This window comes from Scylla paramamosain, chromosome 19 (assembly GCF_035594125.1).
Source record: "Scylla paramamosain isolate STU-SP2022 chromosome 19, ASM3559412v1, whole genome shotgun sequence".
NCBI lineage: Eukaryota > Metazoa > Arthropoda > Malacostraca > Decapoda > Portunidae > Scylla > Scylla paramamosain.
Window position 1 is genome coordinate 4,851,761 of NC_087169.1, and position 11,844 is coordinate 4,863,604.

General features: G+C 43.0%; 1 protein-coding gene across 1 annotated transcript; it reads right to left on the reverse strand.

Annotated features, from left to right (window-relative positions):
- Positions 1-310: 310 nt before the first annotated feature.
- LOC135110022 (protein NYNRIN-like) lies at positions 311-2,140 on the reverse strand. The gene has a single exon (XM_064022014.1). It carries the CDS (start codon positions 2,138-2,140, stop codon positions 311-313), a length of 1,830 nt encoding a protein of 609 aa, XP_063878084.1.
- Positions 2,141-11,844: the final 9,704 nt, after the last annotated feature.

The window sequence follows — 11,844 nt, forward strand, 5'->3', positions numbered from 1 at the left end:
CCTCCTGGGGTTCAATGATACCACAGGAAGCTACTCTAGGGGTTGGTTGGGCGCCAGTCACAGGGGTTCTACATTTATACATTTTTAGGAGATTAACGTGTATTAACTGTGTTGCCTTTCGGCGGTCTGGAGTGTTTATGATGTAGTTGTTATCTCCTACCTTTTCCACTACCTCATAGGGACCATGATACTTTACTTGTAATGGGTGTTTAGGTGTGGGTATGAATGCAAGGACTTGATCACCTCTATCAAATACTCTAACTCTGGCCTTCTGATCAAAGTGTTTCTTCATGGTGTTTTGAGATTTGTGTTAGTTGTTATCAGCAAAGGTGCGAACTTTAGTGAGTGTGGCTTTAAGGTTGTTCAAGTATTTAGTTACAGAGACAAGTTTGTGGGTAGTGGAATCTAACAATTTGTCTTTAATAATCCCTAATGGTCCCCGCACTTTCCTACCGAACAGGAGCTCGAATGGGGAAACTCCTGTACTCTCGTTAGGTGCTTCCCTGATGGCAAAAAGCATGTAGGGGAGTGCGTCATCCCATTCGCTCTCCTGCTCGTGACAGAATTTGCGTAGAAGTCCTTTCAGTGTCTGATGAAATCTTTCTAGAGCGCCCTGTGACTGCGGGTGATAGGCAGAAGACAAGGTTTGTGCGATACCAAGCTCTTTTAACACCTCTGTGAAGAGAACGCTAGTGAAATTAGTTCCTCGGTCAATCTGAATGGTTTGAGGAATCCCGAAGGTAGTAAAGAAGTGGTTTAGCTTGGACACAATAGTGTTGGTGTTGATTTTACGTATCGGAAAGGCTTCGGGATACCTAGTTGTTGGGTCAAGAATTGTTAGGATATATTCATTACCTTTCTTGGTTTTTGGAAGAGGCCCCACAATGTCAATTATTATTTTATGAAATGGTTCTGAGGGAACAGCAGTAGGTTGGAGAGGATAGGGTGGGATAGTTACGTTAGGTTTACCCGCTATCTGGCAGAGATGACAAGTACTGACGTAATTCTTCACATCCTCCCTTAATCCTGGCCAGTAAAAGTCAGCGAGGATCTTCTCACATGTCTTCTTGATGCCCAAGTGACCAACAAAACTTTCATGAGCGATCTCTAGTATGGAATGTCTGAATATGGTAGGCACAACTACCTGGTGGGCTTCTGCCCAAGCAGCATCATCTGGGACCTTAGAGGGCCGGAACACTCTCATGAGAACTCCATCCTGTTTGTAAAAGGCAGGGTAATGAGTAATTTGATCTGGAGGGATAACCTTGTCATGAAATTGAGTCAAAGTAGTGTCTTCCTGTTGAGCCTCAGTGAGAAGTTTTTTTGAAAATATTTGATTGAGTTCAAGTGGGGATGGGCTCTTCTTTGGAAGTGAGAAAGACCGATCAGATTTCCTTGCTTGTGCACGAGTAGTGACACAAACAGGGAATAAGCCTGGTTGTTGCTCTTCTAACTGTACAGTGGGGTTATCCATCAGCACTGTGTCACTAATTACCAAAGGGGGAGTCACCTTACTGCCAGCTAGGTCATTAGCGAGGAGTAGTTGAGCATTAGGGATGGGTAAGGCTGGTTCTTCACTAACTCCTATTATCACTTCACCTCTTACTAGTGGGCTATCAAGATGTACTTTAGCTAATGCAATGGGGAAGGGGTCATGGAAGTCTTTTAAATATACCTTTTCACCTGTGTAACACTGTTCAATACCAGGGACTGCTGACTTCAGCACTAGGGACTGAGCTGAACAGGTGTCTCTGACAATCTTAACTGGGTGATCCTTGTTATCAATGCTGATGGTGCCTACAGACCTGAAAGGCTCAAATAAGTCTTTAGGTACAGGGAAGGAGGGAAGAGCTTGTATGGAAGCAACTGGCTTGGCAGGATATGTTTGAGCTACCTTGCACTTGGGATTAGGACAGTTCTTTATGAGGTGCCCCGGCTGTTTACAAAAAGCACAAAATAGAGGTGGTCGAGTACTACTGCCGGTCATTTTACCAACCCCTGAGTTACCTGAGTTTATCTTACCACTAGGAGTCTCGGTCTGCTTGTCTGAGGTTGCCTTGCGATTCACCAGGGAGAAAAGGTCCGCTAACTGAGCGACTTTGAGAAGATCTGTTTCTTCTTTGTTGGTGATGTGTAACATTACTTAGTAAGGGAGCTTACGCATGAACTCTTCTAAGGCTAAGAGATTTACTAATTCGTCGTACGTGGTTATCGCGGCTGACTTAAGCCAATGCTTGAGAGCCCTCAGTTTCTCTGAGGCAAACTCTAGATAGGTTTGTTACGGAGTTTTGAACATTTTTCGAAAAGACTGACGGTATCCTTCTGTGGTAATGGAGTACGCCGCTAGGATGCCCTGTTTGACACAGTCGTAATCCGTGTTGTTTTCGAGGCCGTTCAAAATAATTAAAGCCTTTTGGCTGAGTTTGGGTTTAAGAAGCCAAGGCCAGTCTTCTCGGGGCAGTTCAAAATGTACTGCTGTGTCCTCGAACTGTCCAAAGAAAGTTTTGGGGTCTTTGTCAGAGAACTGAGGGAGTAGTGAGAGATATTTAGTTAACTTTTGTTTGAGGTCAGCTGTGGTGGTTGATCGAGATTTTAATTGTGCGAGTTGGGTCTCGTGGATTCTTTCTTTTTCTCTCTCCTCTCTTTCTTTTTCCTCCTTTTCTTTTACATATGCCAGATCTCTTTCCGCTTTTTCTTTTTGAAAAGCTAGTTCTTCTCGCCTTAGTTTCAGCTTTTCGAGTTCGAGCATTAAACTGGCGTCGTGCTGTGAAGCAGCACTAGTGGCTTCACCTCCAAGGTGAACTAGGATTTGAGTTCGGAGTTCTTCCTTCCGAATGTCAGACGGATATGAGAGATCAAACTGTCGGGCTATGTACTTTAAATCATTCTTTGTCACTTTGGCAGTTTGTAGCTCCGCCACAGAAGGATTACTGCAAAATGCGTCCAAGTTTAACTCATGCGACATGATTAATGAGCGTGAGGTCAATTGAACCAAATCAAGTGTGTCTGAGCCCTACACTGAAACCTGATCCAAGACCTAGGTTCGCCACCACGAGTCGGAAGGACCCGCGTGAACGACAGGTTCGAAACCACGAGTCGGAGGGAAATGAGTTGACCCGCGTGCATCGACAGAGACTCGTTTTTGAGTCTAGTTGAGTCAAGGTTAGCAACGCCTTAACTGTGCTTCTGAAGAGGCAACGAATCGAAGAAGTGTAGCGATAATCACTGCCCCAAAATGACTACCATAGAACTAACACTTAAGCACTTGTAATGGCTTGCCGTATTCGCTGCTTTCAAGCAAAGAGTGGAACGCAAGTTCCCAAGTTTTAAGGAGTCTCGGAGTTCGGGGTGAAGGTCACTACTAGGGGAATCGAACCGACACTAAAGCAACACTGAGGAAATCAATTGTGAGGAAATCAATTGTTTCATGGAGGAGGCAGTAGACACCTGCCGAAACGATAATTACTCCCAGTGAGGTCTAAAGCACTGTTCAGGGGGTGCTGTGAACTTATCATTAAACCCAGCTGTGACCTCACTGAACGTTTCCCTTTGTGTCTCACAACACAAGGGGGTAGTCACAGCCTGCCCTCTAAAGACAACTCTCTTCCTCCACACAAAACTACAAGCACCTAATAACACACACACCCTTCACTCAAAAAATTTTAAAATCATGGCGACTCCTACACCAGCCTCGGAGTCCCCATCTGGGGAGGGGACCATAAATGTCCCCAGGTCGGACTGCCTTTCCGTCGACGACCCTAAGTGTCTTGACACCCCCCTCAACTTTTTCTTCATTAACTTCTGCAACATTCGCGGTCTAAGATCTAATTTTCAATCTGTAGAACACCACCTCTCCTCTTCTAAACCTCATCTTCTTTTCCTCACTGAAACTCAGGTGTCTGAGGCAACTGACAGTAGCCCATTTTCTGTTCCCTCCTACTTTCTCTATCCTCATTTTCGATCCAAAGCTGGACGCTGCGTTTATGTGCGCAATGACTTAACCTGCTCTCGTGCCCACGCTCTTGAATCTTCCGAGTTTTCCACCATCTGGCTACGACTACAGAGTCATTCTCATACTAAATTTATCTGTGCTGACTCCTCTGACTATAAGAAATTCTTTGACTACTTAACTTCCAAAGTGGAGCACATTCTGACCCTCTTCCCTTTTGCAGAGATCTCCATTCTTGGAGACTTCAATGTTCACCACCAGCTTTGGCTTTCCTCTCCCTTCACTGACCATCCTGGTGAACTAGCCTACAACTTTGCTATCCTCCATGACCTAGAGCAATTGGTGCAACACCCTACTCGTATTCCTGACCGTCTTGGAGATACGCCCAACATTCTTGACCTTTTCCTGACCTCTAATCCTTCTGCTTATGCTGTCACCCTTTCTTCTCCGTTGGGCTCCTCCGATCACAATCTCATATCTTTATCTTGTCCTATCACTCCAATCCCTCCTCAGGATCCCCCTAAGCGAAGGTGCCTCTGGCGTTTTGCCTCTGCTAGTTGGGGGGACCTGAGGCGGTATTTTGCTGATTTTCCTTGGAATGACTACTGCTTCCGTGTCAGAGACCCGTCTTTGTGTGCTGAGCGCATAACAGAGGTGATAGTGTCTGGCATGGAGGCGTACATTCCTAACTCTTTTTCTCGTCCTAAACCTTCTAAACCTTGGTTTAACACAGCTTGTTCTCGTGCTATACATGATAGAGAGGTGGCCCACAAAAGGTACTTAAGCCTTCCTTCACCAGAATCTCATGCACTTTATATTTCTGCCCGGAACCATGCCAAGTCTGTTCTCCAACTAGCCAAAAACTCCTTCATTAACAGAAAATGTCAAAACCTTTCAAGATCTAACTCCCCTCGTGATTTCTGGCATCTAGCCAAAAATATCTCCAATAACTTTGCTTCTTCTTCTTTCCCTCCTCTACTTCAACCAGATGGCACCACTGCTATCACATCTATTTCTAAAGCTGAACTCTTTGCTCAAACCTTTGCTAAAAACCCTACCTTGGACGATTCTGGGCTTGTTCCTCCCTCTCCTCCACCCTCTGACTACTTCATGCCTCGTATTAAAATTCTTCGTAATGATGTTTTCCATGCCCTCGCTGGCCTAAACCCTCAGAAGGCTTATGGACCTGATGGGGTCCCTCCTATTGTTCTCCGAAACTGTGCCTCCGTGCTTGCACCTTGCCTAGTCAAACTCTTTCAGCTCTGTCTGTCAACATCTACCTTTCCTTCTTGCTGGAAGTTTGCCTACATTCAACCTGTTCCTAAAAAGGGTGACCGCTCTAATCCCTCAAACTACCGTCCTATTGCTTTAATTTCCTGCTTATCTAAAGTTTTTGAATCTATCCTCAACAGGAAGATTCTTAAACATCTATCACTTCACAACCTTCTATCTGATCGCCAGTATGGGTTCCGTCAAGGCCGCTCTACTGGTGATCTTCTGGCTTTCCTTACTGAGTCTTGGTCATCCTCTTTTAGAGACTTTGGTGAAACTTTTGCTGTTGCCTTGGACATATCAAAAGCCTTTGATAGAGTCTGGCACAAAGCTTTGATTTCCAAACTACCCTCCTACGGTTTCTATCCTTCTCTCTGTAACTTCATCTCAAGTTTCCTTTCTGACCGTTCTATTGCTGCTGTGGTAGACGGTCACTGTTCTTCTCCTAAATCTATTAACAGTGGTGTTCCTCAGGGTTCTGTCCTGTCACCCACTCTCTTCTTATTATTCATTAATGATCTTCTAAACCAAACTTCTTGTCCTATCCACTCCTATGCTGATGATACCACCCTGCACTTTTCCACGTCTTTTCATAGACGTCCAACCCTTCAGGAGGTAAACATATCACGCAGGGAAGCCACAGAACGCCTGACTTCTGATCTTTCTAAAATTTCTGATTGGGGCAGAGCAAACTTGGTATTGTTCAATGCCTCAAAAACTCAATTCCTCCATCTATCAACTCGACACAATCTTCCAGACAACTATCCCCTCTTCTTCAATGACACTCAACTGTCCCTCTCTTCTACACTGAACATCCTCGGTCTGTCCTTTACTTATAATCTGAACTGGAAACTTCACATCTCATCTCTAGCTAAAACAGCTTCTATGAAGTTAGGTGTTCTGAGACGTCTCCGCCAGTTTTTCTCACCCCCCCAGCTGCTAACTCTGTACAAGGGCCTTATCCGTCCATGTATGGAGTATGCTTCACATGTCTGGGGGGGTTCCACTCATACTGCTGTTCTAGACAGGGTGGAATCAAAAGCTTTTCGTCTCATCAACTCCTCTCCTCTTACTGACTGTCTTCAGCCTCTCTCTCACCGCCGCAATGTTGCATCTCTAGCTGTCTTCTACCGCTATTTTCATGCTAACTGCTCTTCTGATCTTGCTAACTGCATGCCTCCCCTCCTTCCGCGGCCTCGCTGCACAAGACTTTCTTCTTTCTCTCACTCCTATTCTGTCCACCTCTCTAACGCAAGAGTTAACCAGTATTCTCAATCATTCATCCCTTTCTCTGGTAAACTCTGGAACTCCTTGCCTGCTTCTGTATTTCCACCTTCCTATGACTTGAATTCCTTCAAGAGGGAGGTTTCAAGACACTTATCCACCAATTTTTGACCACTGCTTTGACCCTTTTAGGGACTGGCATTTCAGTGGGCATTTTTTTTATTAGATTTTTGTTGCCCTTGGCCAGTATCCTTCCTACATAAAAAAAAAAAAAAAAAGGTTTTTAACGCTTTTATGACTAGACGCCGGTACCTCGCGTACTTTTAAAGCGGAAAAACGCAAAAATTCACCAACAAAGAAATAATCACAACTTCATATACACTCGAGAGCAGGAAAGGAACTAGTGTAGTTATATGTATGTGTAAACATGTGTAATATCCCGGACAGGCCCCCAATTGTTACGTGTGAGCATACACTGAACTCTAGGGGATGGACCATGAAGGGGTGTCGCTCACACTAACAATGGAAGGGTTAAAAGAAAAGAGAAAAGGAGACATTTTAACTGCTATTTAATATCTTAAAGTTAACCCTTAAATTAGGTAACAATACAAAATTGAAGATTATTTAAGTAAGTAAAAGTAAGTAACAAGGAGCGGCAATCTGAACTGGACTGAATAACTTAAAAGACTGGTTCAGTTAATAACGTAAGCCAAGTTAGCAAATGCATATAGATACAAATTACAAAAATAAACACCTTTACATATACATAATAGAAAATAAATATAAATGTGTTTGTGTGTGTGTGTGTGTGTTTATGTGTGTGTGTGTGTGTGGGTGTGTAACACTGGTGTAACTCTTACCACCGCTCTCGAGTGTATATGAGGCTCCCAGCGTATGCCAAGGCGACCTCAGAGCTGTAGCGACCCTTGGAGGAGACTGAAGCTCGATGGAACTCCACCCTTCGTTATCGGCTTGGTAGCCTGCTAGAGGTCACGTATCCAGTATGCCTCAAGCTATACACGTGGCGGCGCCACGTGTATAGTGTATACGTGTACACGTGTATAGCCACGTGTGTGTATATACATAGATATGTATATATGTATATATATATATATATATATATATATATATATATATATATATATATATATATATATATATATATATATATATATATATATATATATATATATATATATATATATATATATATATATATATATATATATATATATATATATATATATATATATATATATATATATATATATATATATATATATATATATATATATATATATATATATATATATATATATATATATATATATATATATATATATATATATATGTATATATGTATATATATATATACACACACGCACACACACACACACACACAGAATGATTAGTAATAAGAAACAATTAGGCTATGAAGTTGTGGAATGAAGTTTACTATCTTATCTGATTTTTTTTTTAATTCCTCTCCAATGATGATAATAAATGATAAACAAAAAAATACAATTAGATTATGATATTATTGAATGATGTTAGGGTGATTGACAAATGAAGGTAGAAATTACAGAATGTAGAAATTAATAAAACAAATAAAAAAATAGAAGTAGATACAGAAGGACTATTAATATAGTACAATTAGGCTATGAAGTTGTGGAATGAAGTTTACTATCTTACCTGATTTTTATTTATTTTTCTTTTCTTTTTTTTTTATTCCTCTCCATTGGACTTCCACATCTTTTTCACGTAGTTGTTTGTGTATTTTTTGTTGTTCATGTCATAGAGCTCCTCCTGGCCTCGGACCAGTTCTATCAACCTTTCGTCGCTCATGGCTACTTGTGCAAAGTCAAAACTTACCACGGACTGAAGGAAAGTCGCACCCTCCCCATTCTGCAACTGCAACGTGACTGATGAGATGAGTGATTATACATAACGGTGTTCAGACTTACGGCTGGGAAGCGGAACGTTTCCATTACGTATACGTTTCGTATACGTCAGAGATCTCTTTAAAACGTATCCCATACGTACGATCGAAAGCCGTATGAAAGACAGACGGAGACGGAACGTATGGTTTGAACATCTCCATATGATTTCAATGTAACAATAATTTACATACGAAACGGAAACGAAACTATCTAAACCGTATATAGTGAATCGGTTCTTAAGGGGAATAAGTGAGTCATTATCGGCCGTACGCCCCGACCCATTTATATAGAATAGGAGTCTCCGTAGTAGTCTGTCAGTAAGTATAATAGTGAATTGCACACTACACCCCAGGGAAGCGACTCCTCAGCTGTACAAGGCTACAGGTCGAGTTTTGTGCACAGTTAGCGGGGACTGACCCTCCTGTGTGTCTGTGGGCACTCCTCCGTTTTGTAATGGTTTCTTGTGCCTTTTGTTAGTGTTCCTGTTTGTTTTAAATGCTACTGCGAAGTGATGCAAGTCAGCCGCAGAGGACTTAAGTAATTTGCTGCGTAGTAAACTTTACTCCCTCCACAGGTCGTGACAAGGCCTGTCGCCTAGGAGGTAGTAATTAATACTACTCGGCTTGAGGTTATTGCACTTTGTTAGGCAGTGGGAGGACTGACCTCGAGACACCGTGTCTCGATTATATGTGCGTTATTGTGTGTTAACTGTTTGTGGTAAACGTAGTTGTCGATTCTTCTGCAGCTTTGGGTGTTAAGTGCTGTTTGCAACATCTCCCTTGTCTGTGGGTCGGTAAAACAGTGGTGACCTCAGATTAGTGTGACCTGGAGTTACGACTATCGTGAAAAGGGTGCAGGAGTCACAAAAGACCCTGTACACCTATATGTGAGCCCTGCACTGAGTCCAAGTAGGAGGTGGCTCGGTGAAGCTAGTCCAGGTGCGGCTTTTTTTTTTTTTTTTATGTAGGAGGAGAACTGGCCAAGGGCAACAAAAAAAAATAAAATAAAATAAAATAAAATAAAATAAAAAAAAGTCCACTGAGATGCCAGTCCCAGAAAAGGGTCCAAAGCGGTAGTCAAAATTTGAAGGATAAGTGTCTTGAAAAATCCCTCTTGAAGGGATTCAAGACATAGGAAGGTGAAAATACAGAAGCTAGCAGGGAGTGTTAGAATTTAAAAGAGAAAGGGATAAATGACTGAGAATATTGGTTAACTCTTGCATTAGAGAGGTGGACAGAAAGAAAGTCTTGTGCAGGGAGGCCCCGGGAGGAGGGGAAGCATGCAGTTAGCAAGATCAGAAGAGCAGTTAGTATGAAAATAGCGGTAGAAGACAGCTAGAGATGCAACACTGCGGCAATGAGAGAGAGAACGAAGACAGTCAGTTAGAGGAGAGGAGTTGATGAGACGAAAAGCTTTTGATTCCACCCTGTCTAGAGGAGCGGTATGAGTGGAACTCCCCAGACATGTGAAGTATACTCCATACATGGACGGACAAGGTCCCTGTAAAATGTTAGCAGCTTTGGGGGGCCGGGGGGTGGAGAAAAACAAGCGGAGACGTCTCAGAACACCTAACTTCATAGAGGTTGTTTTAGCTAGAGATAAGATGTTAAGTCTCCAGGACAGACCGAGGATGTTCAGTATAGAAGAGGGGAACAGCTGAACGTCACTGAAAAAGAGGGGGTAGTTGTCTGGAAGGTTGTTTCGAGTTGATAGACGGAGGAGTTGAGTTTTTGAGGCATTGATCAATACCAAGTTTGCACTGCCCCAATCAGAAATTTTAGAAAGTTCAGAAGTCAGGCGTTCTGTGGCTTCCCTGCGTGAAATGTTTACTTCCTGAAGGGTTGTACGTCTATGAAAAGAAGTGGAAAAGTGCAGATTGATATCATCAGCGTAAGAGTGGATAGGACAAGAAGCTTGACTTAGAAGGTCACTGATGAATAATAAAAAGAGAGTGAGTGATAGGACAGAACCCTGAGGAACACGACTGTTAATAGATTTAGGAGAAGAACAGTGACTGTCTCTCCTAGCAACAATAGAACGGTCATAAAAGAAACTTGAGATGAAGCTACAGAGAGAAGGATAGAAACCGTAGGAGGGTAGTTTGGAAATCAAAGATTTGTGCCAGAATCTATCAAACGCTTTTGATATATCCTAAGCAACAGCAAAAGTTTCACCAAAATCTCTAAAAGAGGATGAGCAAGACTCAGTAAGGAAAGCCAAAAGATCACCAGTAGAGCGGCCTTGACGGAACCCATACTGGCGATCAGATAGAAGGTTGTGAAGTGACAGATGTTTAAGATTCTTCTTGTTGAGGATAGACTCAAAAGTTTAGATAGGCTGGGAATTGTGTTTGTAACAGAAATTGGCGACCTCGCCAGGATAGCTGGGAGCTTCGTCGCCGCATGGGAAAACAGTTGTTTGATTTGTTGTCTTGTGTGTGGGCCACATTCGATGTAAGCCATGGAGGGCAAGGCTAGTAGCAAGGGTGACTCACGCCCTGAATCCCCTGCTTCTGCTGGGAGCGACAACCCAATCCGGTGTGAGGACACCTACTCCAAAACATAGCATCCACGGACGTTTTAGCCCTGCCCGCAGCATTGGTGGCTTCCCTCAGACCGAAGGTATCACTGAGGAGATAAGATTTAAGTTGGAAATGAAAAGAATGGAGATGTAGAAGGCTAGAGAGACGGACGATAGAGAATTTTGATGGCTTCATTTGGAATCTGAAGCCGAGGAAAGGAGATTGAAGGGTGAGAAGACTAGAGAAGCCGGGAAGATTGAAACCGAGAGGGAAGCTAAGAGGCTTGAGGACGAGAAGGAGAGGGAAATGAGATTACATGAGGCAGAGAAGGAGGCCAGGATGTATAAAAAAGAAGAGGCTGAAATGAATAGGATACTTGAGTTGGAGAAGACTCGAATAGAAGATAGTTCGCCCCAAGGCTTGAGGAGAGGAGAAGGAGTTAAGGAGTATACAGTAGATAGCCGGATGGTGAGAAGCTTGAAGTTCATTCCCGAGTTTGATGAGAGAAAAGTAACGGAGTGGTTCTGGAAATTTGAGAAGAAAGCTTCATAATCTGATTGGCTTCAGGAGAGATGGATTGGCCTTGTGGCCAACATAATGAAGGGTAAGGCCTTGAAGGTGTATGATAGGATGTCAGTAGAGGATCTGTAGGATTACGAGGAGTTTAAGGCTAGCATCCTAAGAGCTTATGAGCTGCGGCCGGAGGTATACAGGCTGCAATTCCGTGGAGAAAAGAAGAGGCCCAGTGACTCCTACCTTCAGTGTGCTCGCTATCTTGAGGAGACATTTGAGAAATGGATTGCTAGCGAGCAGCCACCTCCTACCGTGAGTTAAGGGAGCTCGTACTAATGGAGCATTTCATTAATGTGGCTGCTCCGTGAGAAGAGGTTTAAAACTTTCAAGGAGGCAGCTACGTGGACAGATGACCATCTGTTGGC

Coding starts and splice junctions, on each gene's coding strand:
- LOC135110022 (XM_064022014.1), bottom strand. CDS start 2,140: ATGTTACACATCACCAACAAAGAAGAAACAGATCTTCTCAAAGTCGCT.